General features: G+C 40.0%; 1 protein-coding gene across 1 annotated transcript; it reads left to right on the top strand.

Annotated features, from left to right (window-relative positions):
• Positions 1-23,573, top strand: REEP5 (receptor accessory protein 5). Its single transcript, XM_075526756.1, has 5 exons — positions 1-208; positions 474-567; positions 13,325-13,463; positions 19,515-19,683; positions 21,090-23,573. The coding sequence occupies exons 1-5, from the start codon at positions 91-93 to the stop codon at positions 21,137-21,139; spliced, it is 570 nt and encodes a 189-aa protein (XP_075382871.1). The 5' UTR covers positions 1-90; the 3' UTR covers positions 21,140-23,573.
• The last annotated feature ends 1,494 nt before the right edge of the window (positions 23,574-25,067 follow it).

Raw genomic sequence — 25,067 nt, 5'->3', positions numbered from 1 at the left:
CGGCCGGCGCCAGAGGCGGGGCCTGCAACTCGGCCGCCGTACGCCCGGGGTTGTGGAGGCTGAGGAGCGGGCGCCCGGGGCGGCCTCGCCATGACCGCGGCGATGAGGCAGAGGTTTGACCGGTTCCTGCACGAGAAGAACTGCATGACCGCCGTGCTCGAGCGGATCGAGAGCAAGACCGGCGTCAACCGCACCTACATCGCCACCGGTGAGCTCCAGCTGCCGCCCCCCACGCCGCCGGGTCCCCTCAGGTGCTCGGGACTGGGGGGCGCCGAGGACGGGGACGGAACGGCCCACGGCGGCGGCCGCGGCTCCGGACGCAGCGGCCGCGCCCTTCCCGCTCGTCCTCGTCCTCCCCCGGCGGCGCTGGGCCGCCCAGGGGAGCGCGGGGGCGGGCGGGGACACGTCCCCGTCCAGCGCCGCGGGGCGAGGGGCCGCCCGCGCTAACGTCTCTCTGCTCTCCTCCCATGCAGCCATCATCGGGGCGGTGGCCGTGTACCTGGTGGTGGGCTACAGCGCGTCCCTGCTGTGCAACATCATCGGCTTCGGCTACCCCGCCTACGTCTCGTGAGTGTCGCGACTTTTGCCCTTCTTACCACGATGATTGCATGTGTTACCCGCGGGGGAGAGAATACGGTTGCAAAATCACAGCTCTGCGCTGGTGCACAGTCTGTCATGGTGGCATTCCAGCACCACGCTCCAAAATGTTGTTTTTCCCGCCCACCCCTTTCCCTTAGCATGTATAGGCGCAAGGTGCTAAGTAAAGAACGAGGCTTCTTCCATCTGGCAAGTGCTACGTAACAAATTACAGGTGGGAGATGCTGGGTGATTTCCACACTTCAAAAACAGTTCCTGTAGTGCCTTACGTTTCGGCTTTGGGTTCCCAGTGTTGTCATCTTCAGAGAGAAGCTGGATTGCAGTGTCTTACCTGCTGCTAGTAACAGGAGGAAGAATTGCTGTTGTAACGGTATTTGCTAAAACTCACACTGATATTTTTAGTTGAGGTCACTCCCAGATATGCAGGAAGGCACTGGTGCAGTGTCATCATATGCTTGATACGAAGCACTAGGTAATGTAACGGGCTGGAGACAGGGATGCATTAAGGAGTGCTATTTACTTCAAAACCACTTAGCTGATGAGAAGGTGGAAAGGAAGACACTATAGCTCTTCTTGGGTGTAAAAGACTTAAAAGTACTTCATTTTTTCAAAGGAAAGCCTGCTTAGATGTTTTGTTTTTAAGAATATCTGGTATCTTTCATGGGCATTATATGGTTATTAGACCAAAATGGATTTCCTGTTAGGTGAGAGCACAGTGGAGTATGTTCAAAATAAATGTACTAAATAAAACCTTCCGTGTAGCCTAATACGTTCATAAAATGGAAGTCCTTCCTAGCTATACTGCTGTATTGTTGACACACAGTGCTTGCCATTTACGTAACTGTTTAAACACAGTCAGCAACTTTTAAAAATATTCTCTGTAACTAGCTCCTGAGCAATACAAAATAGGTTCCTTCTCTCTTATTTTTTTAGAGATGTGGGAGATTGACTTAGTTTTAGACTCTCTTGAAACATCTTATGGTTGTGGTGCTTAAAACTAAGCAACACTTTTCTAAATACTGTTTCTGGTGAGCACTAATTTAGGAGATTATAGGCCAAGAACTCTGGAGATACTTAGGTTTCATTTTATATAAGGCAATTTTTAGTGAAAATATTAGTTAAAAGATATTTTTTCATTGAAATCTGAAAGTGAAAATATCAGCCAACAAAGCCTCAAAACCTTAAAATACTTGTGTAAGAATTATGTAATATTTTGTGTCTGACTTGGGTCACTTTTAAACTTACATAATTACTTTCTAAAATCCTGTTGGAATTTTAAAATTTGTTTTAAAACTGGTTTGGGTTTATATTTTAAGTCTGCCGTTATGCAACTATGGTGAATAAATTGATAATAAAAGCTCTTAGAACCGTGGAGGCAAGATGGTAGCAAATCAAATATGAATAATGGGGTTTTCTCTTCCAATTTTCTTTCTTCCAAACCTGGCAAATACATTTTTTAAAATGTTTTTGTAGGGTGTCTACTTTTTTTTGTGTTGGAAGGTGGTTTTAAATGTATCTTAATGTGAAAAGTTACCTCCTGGATGTTAGTACTGTGGGGTGTTTTAGGGGGGTTGTTGGTTTTTTGTTGTTGGTTTTTTTTTTTTTGTAATGGGAGCATATGCCATTGTCCTTGGCTATAAATTTTACTTAAACAAAAAACCATGATGAAAAACATGCACATGAATACACTGCCAGTTCTCTTTTTTCCAATTCATGCTCAGTTAATGCTTTCCCTTTAGCTGTCTTTTTAATGCTGAAACATTTTTAGGAGAAAATTATAATCTTGGGTGAGAATCTAATTTAAAACGTATGCGATGCCAGTGTCTTTCAGTGGCAGCCTGCTGACAGCACAGGTGGGCTCCTTCCCTTCCTTCCCCAATACAGAGCTGGTATGTAGTGTTTTCCCACACGCGTTGCTCTGCCTGCACGCCTGCAGAGCCAGCAGTGTGAGTGCAGAGGAGACATGGGAGGACACGCGCTAGTGCACATGTTGTCATGGTCCCGTTCAGTTTCCCCTTTTTTGGGGGTGAGGTGTGTGAACTCAGGATAGGTGCTATTGCCCTTGCTAGCCTGTACGGCGTTATAGGATCAGTCTGACAGCAACACACTGGGACATCTATGCTATCTCCTGAGATGGCTTTCAGTCTGGAGTCAAGCATGGGCTGCCTGATCATGAAAAAGCAAGAATCCTCTTTGGTGATTACCCTTCCACATATGGGTTTCTTTTTGTCTTGGTGCTGCCATCCACTGTCCATATCTACTGTAGGATCTCTATCCTAATGCAAGGCTAAGCTGCAAGAAGATAAAGCTGAATTACTGGAGTGATTCTGGCTTTCATTTTTGCTGCTCTGGACCCTGTACTGCTGTCAGGGTGCTGCTGTCAGGGTGCTGTCTCCCATGCTCATAAAGCATAAAGACCCAAAGCACAAAGAACACTAGCCAGGGTGGTTTGTTTATTCCTCTCTTCTATTTGGTCTGTCCCCCTTGAAAAGACAGCTGAAGAGCCTGCTATATGAAGTAACAGTAGTGAGATTTGCGTCCTAGCATTGGGCAGAAAACAGTTTTCAGCTGTTTTCATCAGCTGCAAACATCAATGGCTTTTGCTGTAAAAGCTGTGGCTTTTGGAAGAGGTCAGGAGCCGTAAATGGAAGGTATTGTGCAGTTTATTGTGCAGAAGGTTAGTTTGATGTTTACGCAGGTGTTTCAACAATGGATCCAAGCCTGAAATGTCTCAGAAAGGTGCTGAAAAAGTAGATTACTTTTCCCCAGTTAACTTACTTTCTTCTGTTTTGAAGTAGATCAGCGTATCATTTCTGCATTGGCAGTGACTGAATTGTTTAGAGTGAAAAACAACGAAGTAATGGGTCAGGCTTCTGTTCAGCAGAAAAGACACTCATGAAGGAGTGGGACAGATGTCAGTGTTCTGCAAGGGAGATCACCTCCTGTCCTTACAGTTGTTTAAAATGGCAATCAGGCTACCGGATGAGTGACCCATTAGGCATGTTCCAAATCTGGTTTATTAGGATTTTAGTTCTGGGTTACCTTGGTCATGGTAGTTACTGTTCATCTCTGTGCTTGCCTGAAAGAAAATATATTGGGGGGAAAAAAAAACCCAGAGAAGGATGCTCAGCTCAGATTTTGGTCTCTTGACACATGAAAGCAGGACAGTTTTATGGATATGCAGGTATCTGCCTGTCAGGCCTTGTATAATTCTGTAGTTTATTTTCTTTCATTTACATTGTTCTCTGTATTCATTGTCAGTGTGTGCTGTGCAGCAGGTGCGAATTTCAGTGGAGAATTGCTGGAGGCTGTAGCTGCTGGGTTAGACCTAGCAGATGAGGTGTGCCTGGCCGTCAGGACGAAGTGGTACAGCTGCAGTGGCACTGCTGCCTCCTGTCACGTCACTGCGGTGTTGGCCTCAGCCAAGGCTCAAAGCCAATGTGAGGCGAGGGGGCAACTCCCTAGTTAATGCTTGTTACAGTTTCAGGCAGGCACAGCTGTTTCCCTTCTCCTTCCTCCTTGTTCATGTTCACCTTCAGCTTTGCTTTGTGTAAGTCTTCAGTGGTTTTATACACAGAGGAGTTGCTTCTCTAGTGATACAAAATCTTCCCAAAAATCCAAGTCTTGTATGCCATGTCAGCAGCAAAGGCCGACCCGAGACTCTTAACATAGGCAAAATTAAGCAGTAGTTTTCCAAGTAGACGTTATCTGGCTATTTCCCAGTAAGTCAGACAATCTGGATTAAAGTTTGTTATAAAACCCTAGTCTTATTCCCTAAAATTCTGTTAAGTGATATGTGATCAAATAGAATCATTAATTTTAAGTTGAAATCTAATACTTGTTTGCAGGCTTTTGTGTTTGCAGTAGACCAGCATTGAAAAGTTTACCACAGATGATAGAAGCAACTTTTTAGGCTTTTAGCAAGCTTTAACTGCACAAGGCAATATTCAGACTAGTAGGTGGAAGAAGTGAGTGTTGGCAGTATATAAATAACATTGCCAGTATTTTTGCTGCATCTCTAAACTTTCCAGACCTAGCCTGTTTAAATGTAGCTCCACACATAGCCAGCGGTGGTTAAGTGCCTCAAAAAAAAATCAGAGAGAGTGCAAGCAGGAAGGGAGCCTTTGATGACTAAGAAATGCGTGCAAAGGACTGGAAATTTAAGAAGTGCTGTCATATTTGGTTTAAAAATTGCGAAAATGAAAATAGCTTTGGGCAGTAAAATGTCTGAACTTATTACTGGTGTCTTCAAGGGAGAAAAGCAATATAGTACAATCATGCCTCTTTCTGCTTTGGCTAATTTTATGCTGTTACTTCAGTTTAGCTGTTTTTATTACGTAGGTGCTGCTCGTAGCATTTCACAAATAGAAAACAATCTAGATAGATTGTAGAGGACTATAAACACGCAATTCAAGTCTTAATTTGAATATCATCATGGTGTCTTGAGCTGGTCTCCTAGTTCCTTTGCCTCTTCCATACCTCTGAAACAAGAACACTGCTTTTCTTTGGTCACAGTTGTTTAGAAAATGTAAAATTGTTCCTGTATTTGTTGAGAGCTAGAGCAGCAAATTTGCTTTCTCTTAACAAGTTTTGAGGAGAATGCTTACTTTTTTCTTTCATGGAAAATGCTGCATGATATGCTGATGTTCAAAAGTAATGCTCTGCTGCTGCTTTATAAATGTGATTTGAGAGAGCTGGTGTATTTAACCAGATTCACAATGCTCAACATAAATATAAGTGGAAAGTTACCAAATCTGTCTGCACTTATGCTGTTTCCTCTCCCAGCTGATTCTCTTTTCATGGGGTTTCAGACACTAAAAAGTGTATTTTGACTTTTTCGTATATGTTCTGCCAAATCACTTCCTCCAAACATACTTGCTTTTTTGTCTTTTAGGTTTTAGAGTGGCATGTTTAAAATAAAAGCTGTCTTATCTATTGGTTGGACAAATTATGTGCTTTCCTTTCTAGAGATAGCAAGTGGTTAGATGCAAGAGAGAGTCTAATATTGTGATAACTGTAGGAAAATTTGAATTTGTCTTCCATATCTTAAATTTAGGTTGAAAAGATAAAGATCTTTGTTATACAGATAGGTCCACAATCTGAATTAAACTCATTGAAAGATTTCCAGTTTATAATTGATGTAGATACTATTTTTAGGGACTGCGGATATGTTTGAGGCATAAATGAAGGCATTTTACCAGACCTTCTTGGTCAAGATGCACTGCAGTACTGCACCTTGCATATATTCCTCTCTCTTACTGTATTGACCTCTAGCGACTTGGTTGATGTAGGCCTATAGATATTAAAGGAGTAGTTAGACTTACATCAGTGGGGTTTGCTGGAATGTATTTTTAAAATACCCTTCCTCCTGGTGAGTCACAATGCTTCTAACATTTAATGTGTAGCATTGCCGATCCTAAATGCTGAAAAAGTGAGCTGGAGTCAAACAGTGAGATTAAAAGAAACATGTATTATTGGTAGTTGCCTTTCTTGTTTTCCTGTTTGTTTTGTTGTGGTGATGTACTCTAGTTACATTTTAAAAGTCTTTCTTCACAACTATGACACTGTCTGGCAAAGGAGAGCTGGCAACATATTGCTGTCCCAAAAGAAAGGAAGCCCACTTGTCACTATACATATAATGAGCAAGATACACAATTTTTAAATGAGGATAATGAGGCTGTCTTCGACTGTTAGGAAAAGAAATGCAAACTTTCATGTGAGAGTCTGTGAACACTAGATAAATTTTGTAATTTTTCTTTTTTAAAAAAATGTTGTTGCTACACAGCTTAGCAACTAGCACTGTACCCATAAAGGAAATTCTTCTGGTCTCTGCAAACCAGCCTCAACCCAGAAGTTAGTCCTCAGCCTAAAACTTGAATCCCTTTGCCACTCTCTGAGTCAATTTTTAAATTACATTCAATAATTAAAACTGTAGGATTTTTGTTTCTAGTTTAAAAAACTGCTTACACAGTGATTACCTATAAACAGCAACATTTTACCAAGTGAGACAAGTCTGAAAACGTTGCACCACGATTTCATGCTTTACTGTACATTTGTATAAATTAAGGCCATACTATAATTCTTTTGCCAATATTGCAGTAAACAGAACTGAAAAACAGTAGTAGAGCTGTAACAAAATTACACTTGATATACAGTCTCCACCACGCAGCATAGGTTGACCCGAAAATACTTTTATTTCTGTTTTGTTGTAAGCATGTAGCAGGGGTCCAGTTCTTCTCCATTTGGTCACAACAGCACTGTTTGATCTCTGTGCCTGCCTCCTAAACATTAATGGCTGTGGAGAGACAACCAAAGCATGTGAAATGGTTTTTTTCCCTTCAAACAAGACTGGCTATCACAAGTAGAGAAGCACTGTGTTGCGGATCCTTAGCAAGTGGCTTCCTCTGGTGGGATGTGGCATGTCTGCACTATGCAGGTAAAATGTGGCTTTTCATGAAGCTCCTTCACTACACGCCACTTCTCTTTCTTGTCAGTACCTTCAGGAAAGACAACCTGAAAGAATTCTGTAATGTAAGCTGGGATTAGACGTTTCCAAGACAAGGCTTTTAGACTCTAGCAGGCAGTGTAGCAGTACTGGTCTAACTGCTAACGTGGACAAGTACAGCCAATAGTGAAGCTGGTAAAGCTTAGCATGAGGCTGTGTACACAGGTGAGCCCTGCTGAAGGCCGCAGTGACTTTCCTTGCCTGTGTTGAGGGTGGAAGTGGAGGAAATCCCCATTCCAGAGAGAGAGTTTGTGGACAGCTTCTGTGGGATTGGAGAGCTGAAGCCTGCTGGAGCTCCTGCTGCACAGCACCAGCCGCATCGCCCCGCCTGCGTGGCAGAACAAGCAGTAACTGAATGGTTTGGCAGGCTGGACTGAGGCACTGACTCATGTTAATCCCAGCAAAAAAAGCCTGTGGGTGTGTGTTTGGGGGAAACTGGTTTTAACCTGAGTCAGAGCTGGGGAACTGACTCATCGTGTGGCCCTACAAATACTTGTTCCGGAAGAGAGTAGGCCAAGACTGAGCAGAGGGCAATGAAATGAGAGGACTGCTGCTTTTTTGCAGGAATCTGCCTTTGTGCTGAGTTAACATGTAGTCTGCAGGACTCACTTCACTGGTGAGCAAATGGCATGTACTCCTTTTGTTGCCTCACTCTCCATTTCCTTTGAAGAAACAAAGGTAGAACCCTTTGTACTATTGTCACTTTACTTGTTGTTGTCTTCTAATAATATCTGTCCCTGCATGGACAGTGAGCCCCCCTTGCTATCCTTCATGAATTTGTCTGCTGCCATCTTCTGGATACACAAAATTTTGAGAGAGGGGAGATGAGATGGTAGACTTACACTGCAGCAGTTGTGTAACTGCATTTGGCAGGAAAATGTTTCCAGTATCTTCAAATGCATGGCTCTGCTATTGGAGTCAGTAAGGAGGAAGAAAGATGGAAGACAGAAGGCTTTTAACTGATGGATGAAAATGTAGAAGACAAAATGATAACACGAATACAAATATGCAAGTACTTGTTTCACTGAAATGATGTGAGATGTCACAGAGGCAGCCTGCCAAGGTGAGTCTGAAGTGAAGATGACAGGAGGCACCAAACTGAGGAAGTCTGTGGTGCAGTGGAGTGTTGATCCCACAGGGGTGTCTGGATAGATAGCTAGAAGTAAATTACTTTTGAATTACCACAACCTGCTGTAAAGAGTTGGGGCAGACCAGTAAGTATAAGCTCTAGAAGTACAGATAATTTCAGGGTGGGTTTTTTTTTTTTAAGTTAAATGGCAAAAAAAAGAGTTATGCTTGGCTAAGAGGGTCACAAATGCCTGCCTACTCATTTAGTATAGCACTGATTAGAAAATTGAAGGAAGGATGCACAAAATGGTCCAGTCTTCCCTAACTACAACATGAGCACGGGGCCTAACAGAGGCTAATCTTTTTGTCTTAAACTTGTAACTTTATTTATACAAGAGTCATCAGGTACACCTTGTAAATTGCAGGGGTTTGAGTGATCACTTCACATGAGACTAGAGCAATAAAATTTGGCATTTATTTCTGTATTTCTGGCTTCCACATCTGGAATCGGCTCTAAAAAAAAAAAACCAAAACCCAACAACAACAACAAACACAAACCCCCAAACTCATAACTGGTGTACTTATAATATGCTTATTCTGTGAGTACTGTACGTGTGAATTAACTCTTAACAATGATTTGTTATGCCAGAGCTAATTCAGGAGTGTGTAACAGTCTCTTCTTGGAAAAGAGCTGATTTTTTGTCAAAATGAGTCAGATGCTTTAAGTGAAAGAACTCAGCTTGGCAGCTTACTGAAATTAGACCACTATCTGTTACTATCAGGTGACAGGATAAAGTAACCACACTTGATCTAGAGTTCAAGTCAACTGATTCTAGGAAGCACACAGTCAAAACTGAGCTGGTGCTCCGATACTGTAGCTTCATAGCTCGTATGAGCCCTGGGTTACTGGAGAGCATGGCAGCCTCCACTTTTCCCCGTTGGCATCACCAGCTAGTGGGGTTATTGGGGTACAGATCTGGCTAAAAATGGTGTTTTTACTTGGCTCCCCATCTGTCTGCAGAAGTGGCAGTGCTGGCCTACGGCAGGCCACTGTCACTGCTGGACAGGCATCTGTTTTTAAAAATAACTGAGCTGTGATGTTTACCATCTGCTCTACTGGAAGCTGTTCCTAGTGATTGCTCTTACCTCCGACATGCAGAACTACTGTAAATAGTTGTTTGAAGTTTTATTTAAAGTCCTCTACAGTTAGTGTGTAAGCACCATGTAAAATCCTTTGTGATACGTAATTACTACACATAGCTAACATGGAATTTAGCCAAATCAGCATTAGGAAAAACTTAAAACCTGGCAGTATCTCTTTTCTTTTTAAATTTGAAACTATAGGCTTTGGATGCTCCTCCCTTTGTTAGGAAATCTTAATCTTACGTGCTAATGAGACTGACTTATTTGCTCTTGCAATGTATAAATAACTGTTACAAGAAGGCTATCCTAAAGTTGGCTGTAGTGCCAGTGCCTCTTGATCTGTATCTTTTCGCTTATTGATGGAGATTGCATTTTGAATATCAGACTGATTGATTCATGACTTAACATGGAGAAGAAGGACATGTTCTTGGCTTGAAGTAACATGTATGATCTATCTCCTAAGGTTAATTGTGCAGAGCATTACAGCAGGATAATACCTAATAACTTAGAGAATAACTTAATAGAATAATTTTAATTAGGGAGGGATTGTCATGTTGAAAAGAGTATAGTTGTAAATGGATAAAAAACCTATCCGTTCAGATACTCTACATAACTTACTGTACTTACTTGTTCTTGGATAAGGAGTATTTTCTGTGACTTACTACTGAAATAGTGTGTAAGTAGCAAAGGATGGAGATAACTTTTGCTCTTTCATTTAGCGGGGACATGTTAGACTGGATTTCCACTGGCAGCCTCAGCTGAGGGACACACTTCCCATTCAGAAGCAGAATATTTATAAAATACTTGCCTTTCCTTGACTTTGGTTAAAACTTTCATTCACTGATGGCCCTGCTATATCTTGCTTTTTCCTTCCTTCTCTCCCACTAAATGCGATTGGGACTGGAGTCATTGCTAACAGACGCAGTTTGTGCTCTTCCTTCAGAGCTGACGTGGCTGTTACCTTAGTGGGTGTGGTAGGGGTCTGCCACCTCAGCTTGTCCCATGGTGCCTACCCAGATCAGACCATCATAGGAGGGGAAATGTGCTGTTTCCTACAGTGTGCAAGAAAACACCACATGCAGATTTAATGCTGCATATCAGCTGGTTAAATCAGATGGGGTTTTGACTGCTTGTAGTACTGCTGCTTGTGACTGACAAAGTGTCTTGTTCATGTATTCCCTTCAAGACACCACCTTAAGGAATTAGAGCAGCAGATGGTGAATGTTCAAAGGGAGCACACCCATGACACTGTTGAGGAACTCTCAAAGGCCATCCGTTTTTACAGGAGAGAAGATAATAGAGCATGCCTCATTAACACAGTGATATACCATCTGCCCTTTACCCCGTAAGCTTTTTTGTGAAAACTGATTTTCATGATTACCAAGATGACTTTAATAATGCTAAAAAAAATTAATGCTTCCTTAAATCCATGGATGGCTTCAGATGATGACCGGAAAACAGCAAGACTGTTAGTGGTTTCACTGCAAAGTGTTCTCTCACAAATACCAAGCTAGCATGCTTATTGTGGTAAAATAAGCCTTTCCCTGTATGCCTCTGACAGAGAAGTTGTCAGCAGAACGAGAGAAATTCACACGATGAACCCCTACAGCAAGTTTTCCTTAACACTGAGAAACTTTTCAATTAGTTCCTTTCTCTCCTGTTTACCCACCACTCTTAACTTCCCTACTAATCACTTGTACTTTTTCTTTCCCTCCAGAAGTAGTTTCACACCTTGAAAATAGATCAGTAGTTCTCTCCCTTACCTCCCATGGTGTTTGGGTTTTTTTTTGTAGGGCCCCCTCAAGTGGCAGTATTAGGATACCTGAGAGGTGGGGGCATAGAAAAAGTGTGGTTTATAGTGGGAGGGCTGGAGCAGCTGAAGTTGGCACTGCCTTTGAGCAGACTGCCTCGACTACTGTTTCCTACCACTGTGGTGTTAGCAACAGCAGTAAGAAGACCTGCTGCTGTCCACCTGTGGAAAACCTGTTCTTCCAGCTGTGCTGATGCAGTACCTTAATAACAGTGCCTTATTGTGCATGATGGGGTAGGACAAGAGCTGTTGCTCCTCTCATTGCAGGACCCTGCTGGCCAGCCACAAACTCTAATGGAAATAATGCATAAATTAAGTATCAGATCCTCGTATTTCATTTCAAAGTAATCCAATCCAGTAGCTATGCCAATCCTCTCTGTGTGTGGTGGGTTTGCCAGTGCTTTTGCTAAAACATATGGCACATCACGATTGATTTATTTTTCTTTTTTTTTTTTTGTTAATTTACAGAACTAGGAAGTTACAGACTCCAAAGGGTTTCTCCGTCCACAAACCAGGAAATATACTCACAGACAGCCTCTGTCTGGTTTCTATTTTGTAAACCTCCCTAACTCTCAATCTTTTTTTATGGACTAAAAGAAAATTTTGCACCTTTGATATATGCCACAGATGCTGCTTCAGCAACAATATAGCTGATATTAAAGGAATAAGTTATAAAAGAATTAAAACTAAATTCATTAAACTGAGTCTACAGATTTTAATCCTACGGCATGAGTGGAGAGGACAAATGCTTTGTAATACTCTTAAGCTTCACATTATCAGGCTTCCAGTTGCTAGCATCTCCTTCTAAAACTTCTTACAGTGCTAATCTGGAACTTAGCGAGTCCAGAGTCTCCACTTCATTCCTTTTACTGAAGCAAGCACATATGTGTCTTTCTTTCAGCTTCCTATTTTTAGAACTGTAGAAACTTGAACTGCATTCTCCTAGCAGTTGGAGAACAAAAACCCAGTTAATAGTTATGCAGGAAGCCCAATACTTTACTAGAGGTTGCTCCACCCAGTTCTTAATACTGTAGTCTACATTAGAATTTGCAAGTCCTGTAGGAATGGATTTATAGAGCAAAACAATTGGCCATGCAGATATGTAGTTCTCGCTGTACAGGACGGGTGGTACTGGATCTCCTCTGCTTCTGTAGACCACATGCTTGTTAGTTGTTAGAGCAAATTTTACGGTTTACCTTTCCAAAGAGGAATCTAGCACATGTACATTATGAGTAAAGATATTTGAGATTCACTTCAAAATCCTGAACTAGATTTAAAATTTTTATCTAAACGCTGTTTGCACTAGGAGGTGGTGATCTGTTATGATCCCAATAAGAAAGGCATTCAGAGTCTGTAAAGCTTCATTTAAAGGAACAGCAAATGGTATAGACAATCTTATATCCCTGTAGATGCTGGGAATCCCAAGTTGTGCAGCCCTGAATGCACCTCTGATCCACACACAGCACACTGTGCACGCTTTGTCTGTAGGCAAGGTTACCCCATTTTGATAATTTAAGCTGTTGTAAGACTTTTCTTTCGAGACAACAACTCTATTCATCATTCCTACTGTCAAAGAGGGAAGATGTTTGCTGTTAGGTACAGGCAAGGCCGTACAGGTGGTGTTATCACCAGTACCCAGTGGGAGCTGCCTGTGGAATCCTCTGTTTCAGTGAGCTTGCTGAGTTTATCCTGTGACCAGGGAATTTGTGCAGCACAGCAGACCTGAAAGCTAGGCTGTATGTGCAGCACAGGCCAGGACTCACTCAGGTTAAAAGTTACATGGATCACTAATGCTTCGATGTACAATAGTCTTCTGGTCAGGATTACCACAATGCATCCAGAACTGGAACTGGCCAAAGATTATCCGCTCTCTTCCCTGTCCCTGAGGGCATGAGCATCCTGACCTTGCAACTGTCTCATGAGCAAGGTCAGGATGCTCGTGGTTTTTGTTTGGCTTTTGTGTAATCACAGAGCTAGAAATAGCTTGAGTATCTTTTCTTTTTGAAGTCTGACATGTAGGGAAAAGCTTTGCTGTTCAACCATCTTGGGTACATTGTATGATAGGTACTACTTAGTTCTCTTCTATAGAGCGTATAGAGTAAATGATGAGGATTCACATATAACAACAAATCTGAGTCATAAAAACTTCACCGTTATAGATGAGACTGACAGCTACTGAACTTGTTTTGTTTTCCTTACAGAATCAAGGCCATTGAAAGTCCCAACAAAGATGATGACACACAGTGGCTGACTTACTGGGTTGTGTATGGTGTTTTCAGCATAGCGGAATTCTTCTCTGATATCTTTCTGTCCTGGTTCCCTTTCTACTACATGACAAAGGTATGTTAGTTCATGTGACCCCTCTCCTAAAATGAGACCTTTGATATAACTGATTTAATGTCTTCAAGAATGGATAGATGACAACAGATTCCCTTGGAGTCATTCCTGGGTCACACCTTATTTTTAGATGCTGATTACATGTAACTTAGCACTATGAAAGTGATCTGTTTACGGCTGATGGTTTTGTGAGGCAAGAGGGGAAGTTGGGATGGGTGGCAGGGAAAGGTCTGCCATGTTTTAGGAAAAAAGAGATGGTGTAGCTGTACGGTGGACAGACAGTTGTTTGTCTTGGTGTTAAGGTAAATTTGGGCAAAATGGCAGCACATGGTAAACCGTACAGAGTGGCTCTAGTTTTACTCTAAGTGCATTAGCGAAAGCGGAGAGTAAAATCACAAAGGCAGCAAAAGGAAGTATTAACCTCTGTGCCATTGGGAGCAAAGAAGGAAATTGCACCATAAGAATAGTTTGAATCAATCAGTCTTTGTTTTTAATTAAGCCTACTTTCCTGAAAGGAAATGGCAGGTATCAGAGGAGCTTGTTGCTAATGTGCATTCATTAGTGTGGTTTGACTACCAACAGTGATTTGCTTAATGTGTTCCAAGCTTTGTTTGTCAGCTAAGGTGTGAGTGTATTGCCAGCTAACTTAAACATGTTGAATTATTCTAGGAGATAGCCAATTGTCAGGTATGCTGTTGCGTAGAAGGCATTCTAGCTTGCTGGAGAGTCAGTTGTTTAGCTTAAAGAACTGTTACCTGTTTTCTGTTTCAATGGGCTGTTCTATTCCTTCTCTTTTGCTTTGTTAGCCTGGTTTAGCCCCACCAAAGTTCTTGAAAGGATTTGCTTGCCAGTTATGGTGGCATCATTTAAAATTTTAAGGGTAAGGTCTGATGTTGCCAAATGCTTTTTCAAGGAAATGCCATATTTTAAAGACAAACATTGACTTGGACAGCTTGGTTACACTTCTGCATTGTTACTTTTGAATCCTTAATAGGCATCAACTGTGCAGTCATTTGGATACTTACTTCCCTAGCTCCCTAAGAAAAAGCACATACTTGAACTGCTGCTTCAAACTAAAAATATTCTGGCCTGTCTCACAAAGTTAATTCCCCCCCCCGCCTTATTTTTTTTTTTCCCCCCTTAATCAAAAATGAAAGTATGTGTTCCATTTTAAGCTTAATGGTTTTGCAAAGTTTTTAAGAAGAATCTGCTAATCTTGAAGTTTAGCATGGGTAAGACATATGTGAAAGTTTTACTGTTCTGATATATTAAGACCAAGCCAAATAGTGATCAAAGTGCAAATTATCTGATCTGAATAGGATCCAAAAGGATTAGTTATGGCACTGGAAGAATCTGTTCTTAACCGCTTACACAGTTACTTCACATCCCCAACTTCACCTTACAGTTAGGCAGAACTGTGACTTTACTCATTGTCTGCAGTGATGTATACTCACAGCTCTGAATTCATATAGTGTATTTCAGAGCTTCTTTTCTAACTTCTTGGCGGTAAAAGATGTGGCAATGATTTCTTCATGCCAGCACAGCACTCTTTCTGAAGAGCACACAATTGGAATTCAGGTTGACCTAGCAAATAAAGACCAACCACAGATTGCTATGATAATACTGTATCAGCAGTGCCACATTTACATGTAGTGGTGGCATCCAAAGTAAGGTACTTTTCTCAGTTCAGCAAAGGCAAACAAAAGGAAGCAATTATGGTAAATGCACAGCTTTCTACGATAGCTGCTGAAGGCACATAGAAGTCACGTATTTACTCTCAGTTGTGGGTAGTAGGAGAGGTTTACTTTCGTGACACAAAGTCAGACAGAAGGTGTTGGCTGAGAATCAGAAAGCATTGCTGACTGGGTGGAAGGATGGAAGCTACTCCACATGGGGAAAAGGAGGAAGCAGGCAGCTTTCAACTTTCAGTCCATCCATGACTAAAACCTCTTGTAGTGTAGTTTGTGATGTATCCGTGTCTCTCTTATGATGTTATGAAATAGAAGCCCAGATATGTCATTCATGCAAATTTCAATCTCACTTTCATTTTCCAAATATGCTAAATTTGCATCTTCACATTTATCTGGTACAGCCTGTAGCTTCCACTCCAGACTGAGTTTTAACTGCTCAATATTTCTACATACCTTGATGTGCAGGGCTGAGACACTGATCATAGTTGCTCCCATATTCCCCCAAGTCCAGAGCCAAGGCTCTATCTCCTCAAAGTTTTCAGCACACTAGGAGTTTTTATAGGTGGGAGAAAGGCATGTTCAAGAACTCCTTTGAATATGTTACGATATTTGCATATACTTTTGTTCTCCAGTTGAAAAATGCTTTGAGATTTCTTGGGGTTTGTGGGTTTTTTGTAATGCCTACTTTTTATTTCTCTGCTTTTTCCTGTGAAGCACAGGACATGCATGCAACTTGTTATTTCATGTGTATGTAATCTGGTTTTCAATACTTCTATTAATTAAAGAAAGATTTCTTTGGCATTCAGGTATTAAAATACTGTAGCCAGTGAAAGTAGCAGAGATTATCATCCTAGGAGTATTCTTGGTAGTGGGAAGGAGAGGAGACTCCTGACTTAACTGACAGTTCTGTCTTGAAATACTAGAATACTATTTCTGAACAGAATTCCTAGCAGACAGGTCACACTGGGTGCATTATGCAAACTGCTGCTACGAGGGACTCAGTCAAATGAAGCAGAAGGAGTTGTCATTGTGAGTGTAGCAACGTGCCAAATGTAGCAGTCTGACTCTGCTTCAAGACAGAGATCCCCTCCTCTCGTTCATGCACCCCATGCAATTAATTACTGATTTTGGCTAAAGAGCTACTTCACTTCCATTAAAATGAACTTGTTTTAATGACTGCAGTTGTCTATTAGGAGTGTGTTCATATTTGTGGTCATAGGAGGTGTATCTTGGGGTCTGATAGTCTTCTGTCTGTAGAAGCTTGGAACTGGCCATGGGCATGCTTGCTGTGTTTCTCAGCTGCAGCCACTTCCTCTGCTGTAGTGGCAAACCCAGCTGTATTTGGGTTTGTGCTGCCTGGGCAAGAACAGCTGCTAGCACCAGGTCCAAGTGGGTTAGACCCATCTCAGGTGTCTGCCCAAGGAAGTCACTTTATTGCACGAATTCTGTTCCCTCCTCTGGGTGGTCTGGAGGGTCACAAAGAATATAGTGGGTTTTTTTTCCAGTTAACAATTTTATCACTCTGAGCTTTCTGGACCTTTTTACAAACTACTTTATTTTTAATAGTCTATATTAGTTCAGTTCCACGAGGCACAAGGGAAAAATAACCTAAGTTAGCAGTCTGACATTCTCAAGTTTTGGAAAGACTGAGATTTGGAACTTTGGTATCTGTCCTCTAGAAAATTTATATAAACATCTGTTTCAGTACATTTCAAAAGTAACAGGTATTTGAGAACAAATCTGTAACTAAAAGATTTGAATTTTTTCTTGACTAGACTGGGACAAAGCTGTAAAGTCAAAATGACTAATTTTGTTCTTAGGCAAGAAAAGGGAAATTTCAATTTCTTTTAGTTTCAGAGGAAGTTGCACACACTTACAGCTGAGGGATTTCCTAAAACAAAGGAGAACTAAGTAACATCTTTGTATGTTGGGACAAGTAAAATAACTATCAGTAATTGGCCAGGTATTCTTTAACAGGAAATAAAATCAATATAGTTCTCAGTTTTTAATGAAAGATAACAACATAAGATAGTACCATTTATTCTTTCTGTTATATTAAGTTCCAAATAGTAGAAGCTTTTGAAAATTGATATTCCATCACTTTTTGCCTTTCTTTTCTCTGACCATGCTTAATGATACTGCCTTAGTTGCTACTTACTGGTGCCAAATTTTATTGCATGTTGAATTATTTATTTTAATTCATTGAAATGTTCCTTGTAGGCATTCTCACTGGTGGACACTTTACTTTGGAAAGCTTTTCTTTGTCTTGTGGGCAAACACTCCTGTAAGTCATTCTGTTCTGACACCACAATCAAATAGTTCAAAGAAGAAAGCTTAAGGCTTACCTAATAGGATGGTAAATCGGTTTGGCAGAATCTTCTGTAGAAGGCAGTTGTTATCCCCAGCAATCAGCGATCCTTCTCAAAGAGACAGCCTGTCAAGATACCTTTCCAGCTCCAAATATACCGTAACTGGTTTTCTATAGGGCAAGGGGAATGAGAAGTGGCAAAGAAAAAAGGAGTAGCAATCCTCCAAAAACAGTAGGTGTTTTCTTCAACTGATGTGTGTCAGGGGGATCAGTTTTACTGTGGTGTGCACTGCCATGAAGACAAAGCCAAAATTTTACAGGTATGAAGAGCAGAACCTACAGAACACTCAATCTCAATATCCCTTATCTGAGGAAGAATAGAGGGGAGATATTCCAGAATATTTGGAAGGCTTGCCTCCTGAAGAAGACTGTGGTTTTCATAATTGAAAAGGGATTATATTCTCTCCTTTTTTTTTCTTTTTGTTAAACTCAAATCAGAACCTTTCTTTTAAAACAACCTCAAGAGACAAAACAAGAGACTTAAATCACCTTGTAATGGTCAAATTGTTATTTAGGAGTTTCTTATGTAATACCAAAACAAATATTTGGATGTGGTTCTGTCTTTGCAGTTTTACAGTGGGAAATCAAAAGTATTGAGGGGAAGGAGAGGAGACAGAAATGTCTGGCGAGGCACAGTGGAATTCTGAAAGGATACTGTGATAGAACTAGTTTCTAGGAGATGCTTTTGCGCTATGCAGTGTACTGGAAACCTCATAAATAAGAAATTTTGCTTATATTTTTTAAATTACTTTCAGAAGCTCTAGCACATGCACTGAAACATCTCTTCGGCTCCTGTAGATACTGCTGTGAAGACTGGAAAACTTCTGAAATCTAAGCTATTTAAAGAAGTGCTACTGTATTTAAATGCAGATTTTCAAGTTGCTTATGGTTTTATTGTAATTTAATGATAGTTTGATTTTTGATGCCTAACTTAGCTAATTGTGTGGTGGGTTTTTTTTTTCAGGAGGAAGAATTGAGTAGTTGTTGTGTTTTCTCCTTCTGTCCCTCTCCTCCCAAAAATGTGTAGAAATCCTTAAACATTTAAACGTGTCTAACAACAAAAGAAAGCACATTTGGCTGAGGCTGGGGTGGTTTTGTTTTGTGTTTTAAGAAAAGGTGGTCTGTGAAAAGCTGTTCTGCCTTTATTTTCTGGAGGGGCTTTTGACACAGAATAATATTGTACTGTTTGTGTCTGGAAAGAACTGTACAATTGCTGAGAAAATTTGCTTTATTTTTTTATTGCAGCTTTATCCTGTAAAATCTTTTTATATATACTTAAGAGCTCAAGCAAATTTAGTTATGGCACTTCCTGTCCCTTAAATGTTTTGATCTTGTTTTGCATAACTATCTTTGTATTGTGTATGACAGCGGAACTGAAGTCAAATAAAGGTGCTTCAGTAGTAAAGACAGGTATTTGTAATACCTGTAACAGCTGTCTTTCCAATCCCCTTTGTAAGATGCAGAAATATTACCCCACACACTGTGGTGTTCAGTTGTTTGTTCCCCCCCCTTGTCACTTTAGCTCCGGGATGCACACAATCCCATTCTTTCCCCCGCTGCATTCTCAAAGCAGGGAGGCAGAGAGGACAGGGATATGTTTTGTCTGGACTTAAGTGATTTAGGGACCTAGAACTTCAGTCAGGCCTGTGCCATGTAGTTTAGCCAGAGAGGCTAATGTTTTGTCTATCAGGTTTTATACTTCTACCTTCAAAAAAAAAAAAAAGAAAAGTACATGCAACTTGATACACCTGTTACCAGATTAGCTTTACTGCTACAGCCCTCCCCCTTTATCCTATCAGTATCTGTGAAATTATTCCAATATAAAGGTTCACTGTATGTAACTATATGAATGTGCATACTTACTGGACTGCGACCATACAAAGTGAAGGAGATGATGTGCTGTTTGCTCAAGTCTGTGGTAGAGCTAGGAAGGCATGCTACACCTTGTCTCCTACTTGTTTCTTCTAGTTATGCAGATGTTCTTGTTCCTTGTAGTGCGGCTTCCTGGTGTGGTGTATGGCTCCAAGTCCTTCTAATGGGGCAGAGATCCTCTACCATCGAATTATCCGGCCTTTCTTCCTGAAGCATGAAGCTCAGCTCGACAGTGTTGTTAAAGACCTGAAAGACAAGGCTGCAGAGACCGCAGATACCATCACTAAAGAAGGTGAGAAAAAGACCATTCACTAATCACATCAAGTAGGAGGAATTTCCCTGGGCAACTCTAGTATTACAGTTAATATTCATAATTTGGGAGAAAAAAAATTGTAGGAAGACTATGTAAATTGTAATGGAAAAGTTAAATTTGGGTGAAGATGCCAGGAAAAGAGGATTGCAGTGGATCTTACTTTCTAGGAGTGCAGTTATGCTAGAATGAGTGCAAGCTGTATGAGTGGAAGAAATGGCTAATTAGTTTGTGTGTCTTCCCACCGTACCTATCACTATAAACAATCTCTCTAATGGCAGGTCCAAACATCCTTACAAGATGTCTTCCATAAATACAGTTACTGTTTCAGTGTATTCTTGTATCTCCTAAAATACCGGCTCAAATACCTGGTAGTACAGAAGGGCTGCGAATTGTGTAGTAAGGCAAATCCTTTAACTCCAATAAACAGCAACACATGAAATAAAGTTTTCCTGTCTGTAAGTTTTTGTACTTTTCCTTCCTCTGGAGATCAAAGGATTCTGAGCCCACCCTTAAAGAAATTACTTAGGGGTTTTTTTTTGTTAGAATAAATTTTGCCATGGCCTGTAGATTGTTTAATTTTTGCTTGCATTCTATAGCAGACCCTCATACTCTAAAATGTCTGATGATAGTTTTATGAATAAGAGAAGGAAATTTATTAAGTAGCTAAAATAAAGGTTTGTTTAAATTTCATTTGAGAATAAATTTTTTTGTAAGAAATTGCAAAGCACCTTAAGTGTGCTTTCCCCCAAACAATGCATGCAGTCTCATTTCCTCTTACCAACTTAAGCAGTTTTCCTGTCGGTATTTAAATGATCTGCCTTTCTCAACTGTGCTTGGAAGTTTTGCTGCATGACCCTTCCTGAGTTGTTATTGTTAGACAAGTATCTTAAATAATGTTCTTCCATGTTGCACATGGGATTTTTCTGTCCTCATTCCATCAGTTATTCTTTATTTTTCCTATTTTTGCATACAAAGATTTCCACATACATTATTTTTTTAAGAAATCATGCCACACACGCACGCATGTACACGTACCCACATTAGCATTATTCCAGCCCTATTTCATCAACTTGGTAGTAGATTGCTTGCTGTAAACCTGTATGTCCTAAACACTGTGAGCAGCTCTATTTTATTGATATAATAGTTGTAAGTCAGTCTGTACTGTTTAGTGTGCTGCTCCTTGCTTATGGTTTATTTTTTTAAATCTTTATATGATCAGTTTTATCACTATGTGTGTGTGTATGTGTCTACAAAAGCTAGGAATTTCTTTTGTGATGTTTCTTTTGTGATGTAAAAGGAATTTTTTTTTATGCAGCTCAAGAACACTGAATAAGCCACTTAGTCTGTAGGGCTCTAAGATTAAACTTGCTTTTATTTTCCTGCAGCTAAGAAAGCAACAGTGAACTTACTGGGTGAAGAAAAGAAGAGCACTTAAACTATTAACTGGATAAAGTTTCCCTACCACCTTCTTTATGAAGCTTGATGTTACTGGGAACTGTGGTATAATTTTAATAATATTGCCTTGGAAACATTTTGATATATTAAAGGAATGTGTTGTAAGTTTGCTTACTACTTTGCTGTGTCTGTATAGAAAGTAAGCATTTTTATTTAAAAGCAATGCAGTGGGCAGCATCTGAAGCTTAATGGCAATATTTTATTCATCTTCATGCAGAAGAAATCTTTCGGTAATCTCTTTCTGCAGTAACATAAATAAAAAGCATATATCCCACAGGCTCTGCACTTTAGTTGTCTCTGTGTATGTAGTCACTCTTCACACTTTGACTGTGGTGCATCTGGTAACATGAAGCTATTGTAGAAGGAAAATACTAGTCTGAATGGATCTTCTTGAATATACAGGGAATTATTGTGAGAGATGGCATAATGGGTGTATTCCCCACCAATAAAGTTGTAAATGATGAAATTACATGTTCTAGACACCTGATGATAGAGATTATTCACTGTTGCATGTGTTTCATTGTAACACAATATTTGGTACAGTGTGTGTATTCTCAAATGAATAGATACTAAATATAGGAAAGAGTAACTTCATTCAAGTGATCAAGCTTATATTAGCATGAAGTAATTTGCCAGAAATTGATGCATTAAATTGCCCACAATTAGCACAAGATGACTGAAGTACAACTCCTTCCTCTTCTTGCTAAATAAAGTTGTCATCTAAAATTGTTGAGTGCCTTTTAAGATCACACTCAAAAGCACAAACCACCTTTTGCTAAGAAGTAATACCATTACAAACACTTTTTCCTAAAGTGCTGCTGAAATATTAACTGCCTTGGGTGTCAGTCCCCAGAACTACATCATTAATGGGGTGGACTACAACCTCCCGTGAGCTTTCTGCAGTCTCTCCTGACTGTACAAAGAACAGCTTTGCATGAGCACTGAAACTTCCTGAATAGAGATGCTGTTGTCATTGCTTTATATATTTCTGACCAATCAGTAAGAATGCAACCAAAGTCATTAAGAGAATAAAGGCTTTTTTGCAATCAATGGAAAATAATTTTCTTTTTCACACTGCAGTATTTTCAACACATTCAGCATGTATTACTGAAATCTCCCTGTTACCATCTCCATGCTGATGTGTTTTTAAAGCCTACAGTAATGCTATGACATATCTTAACTCACACAACACGCAGAAAGTAAGCTTAAGCTTTTGATATGATAAAAAGTGATTTCTGGTCCACTTTCTTAAGTTCAAAAGATTTAATCTGAATAGACTTTTGAAGACTTCTGGCTTTCTGCAACAAGTTAGTATATAAACATTCACTCTAAATTTTCCGATGCAAGAACTGCACAAGAATGAAGCACGGAGTGCAACGCAGCAGGTCAGTTTTAAGTTTGAGAGATATGTATTATAAGAAGAGATGTAAAAGTGACTTGAGAGAAAGCATTTTAAGCTTTAAGCTGGAAAACACGGCCCTTACGGCTGTCAACTTGGATAGGGAAGTATGAGACCCACTGTGCATCATTTTCATGCAGTTAGTCATTTGAAGGAAAAAATGTAAAATACCACAGCTAATCATTCCATGACAACTTTTTGTTCTGAGTGGATGTGCTGAAGAGGATAAAGTTCAAGATGTGAGTAAAAAGTTTCAAGTGACTCACCATTTAAGTGGTTTAATTTCTTGTCTTCTCTCTGTCTTAAACTCACTGAACTTTTCTGTAAGCCATACTAAATCCTAGTGCTGTCTTGTAAACACTACCAACTGTTCATATAGCAGTCATGTGGCCAGTGTAATTCAGTTTCAGCTCTTGAAATAATAAGTAATAAATAAAAATAAAGATACTTAATAGTCTATTTGATTTAGGTACAGAGTACTACATAATTTACTTCTCTAAAAGCTGCTGATAAATCTTAGACTTTCCAAGCCTAATGAGGTCTGTAGTGCAGACAGAACTTATTTTTCACTTCTCATACTACTCAACAGTTCTTCCACTGTTATTAATGGGGATAAAATATTTCTAGGTAAGTGTTAAAACATTCCCTTCCATCTCTCTTCAAACTTAACAGGCTTTAAAGCAACTTCTTGTCTTTCCAACGTGGTCGGTCTTGACCAGCAGCTAAATTCAGTGCTTCTTTGTCAGATTTCTACTTGAAGTAGAACTACCATCTGTTGTTAACAGAATGCGATCTTGTTGTTTGCCTCGGGGCAAGTAGAAATGACTGAATTTCTGCAGCAAGTAATCCTTTCCTGCAAGTAACTCCACGGGGCTGGCCCCACAGATCAGTGCTCTTCTCAAAGTCTTCTTCACAACATTTATGTGCAAATGTTGGTACACACATCTACTCCATGTCTGTGCTGAAGTTGTAATGTGCTAAATAAAAACATGCAAATAAAGAGATTCTTACAGGACTGGTATGATGCCTCAGTATTTCTTAAGAACCTTATACCTCAACACTGAAAACCAGGTTACTTTAAGAAGGCAGAAGGTCTTTACAGGATATTCACTTTTTTTACCCAAACTTCATTACTGTGGAACTAGTAGAAACCTGTCTAAAAGCCTGAAGGAAGTATTTCTGCTTAATGACTGGATCTCAGGGTGCAACCGATCTGTTTTAGAGCATCAGGCCTTAACAGAAGAGTTTGGAACACAGATGTGTTCTCAACAGCGAGCACCATGAGTGCCTTGCCTACGCAGCGCAGCTTTCCAGACTTCATAGCCTTGCTTACCCTAGGAATCATCAAGGATTAGTGTTCTTTAGAAACACAGAGAGGAAAAATGGCAAATTACAGGGATTTCAAAGTTTTTTCCTTGCCCATTGATTTTCTAGTGTTCAGTAAATGACCTAAACAAATAATGCTGCATAGTTATTGGCAGGTGTGTGGGGGGTTACACTTACAATTCTTTCTGCTACTACTGTAAGTAGGGCATCTTGTCTGCTTTATCCTACACATTTCCAAACTCGGCAAAAAGGAAAAAAAGTTCATTTAAAAAAACCCACAATGATAACATCACCTCTAGTGATACTAAAACAAAACCAAATCCTTCAAACCAACACAAGATAGTTAACAAAGAATAGAAATGTTTGTAGGTAGTGGAAGATGTGACTAATATTTGTCAGGTCAAACCCTCACAACTTTTTTTTAATTTGACAAATTTAAGAAAGTGTCTTGAGTTTGCATTCTGGTCTAGTCAGCTCTGTTTAAATAGTCTGAGGATCAACATAAAAATATTACGACTAATTCCTTAGCCACCTCCCACCCCCACTTCAAACTCAACCAAAAATAACTTCCTTATGCAAAGGAAGAAGAAAAGTTTTAAAAAACGAAATAACAAATTCTTGTAGGTCATGAAAGACTGTCAGTATTTCTTGTAAACTGCACATGCCACAACCATGTAAATATAGTGAACATCAGTCTCGTCTTTCTGGAGAACTTCTACATCCAGTGTGATGGAATGAAACAGTACTTGAGGAATAACAATGTAGAACCACTGAGGTAGTCCTTCATTGTACAACCACGTTGACATACCTTTCTGAAGAATAGATTTCCTACTGGTACATAAAACATGAAGATATTCCGGAGCAAAAAAAGCCTCAGGTGACTACATGAACTACTCAAGTAAAAATAACTGAAGATGAACTTTTCTGAATTTAGCATCTTTTGGAAGGACATGTAGTTTACGCCTTTGCTGAGGCTATGGAATTCCACTAAACAAATACACTTTATTTACCTACCATTTTGCATTATTGCATCCTTGCAGCAGGAGAATTCTTAGAGCCTTCAATTAGAGATGTCTTAAGTTCTGCTATCTGGAAAAAAGCAAAACAACCCCCCCACCCCCCCAGACCTTGATAGAGGAAAAAAAAGACACACATACTGTTTCATAAGAAATAGCACTACAGT

The sequence above is a fragment of the Mycteria americana genome, chromosome Z, assembly GCF_035582795.1.
Source record: "Mycteria americana isolate JAX WOST 10 ecotype Jacksonville Zoo and Gardens chromosome Z, USCA_MyAme_1.0, whole genome shotgun sequence".
Lineage (NCBI taxonomy): Eukaryota > Metazoa > Chordata > Aves > Ciconiiformes > Ciconiidae > Mycteria > Mycteria americana.
Note: the sequence above shows the minus strand (reverse complement) of the source record. Positions and strands in the feature narration are given on the sequence as shown.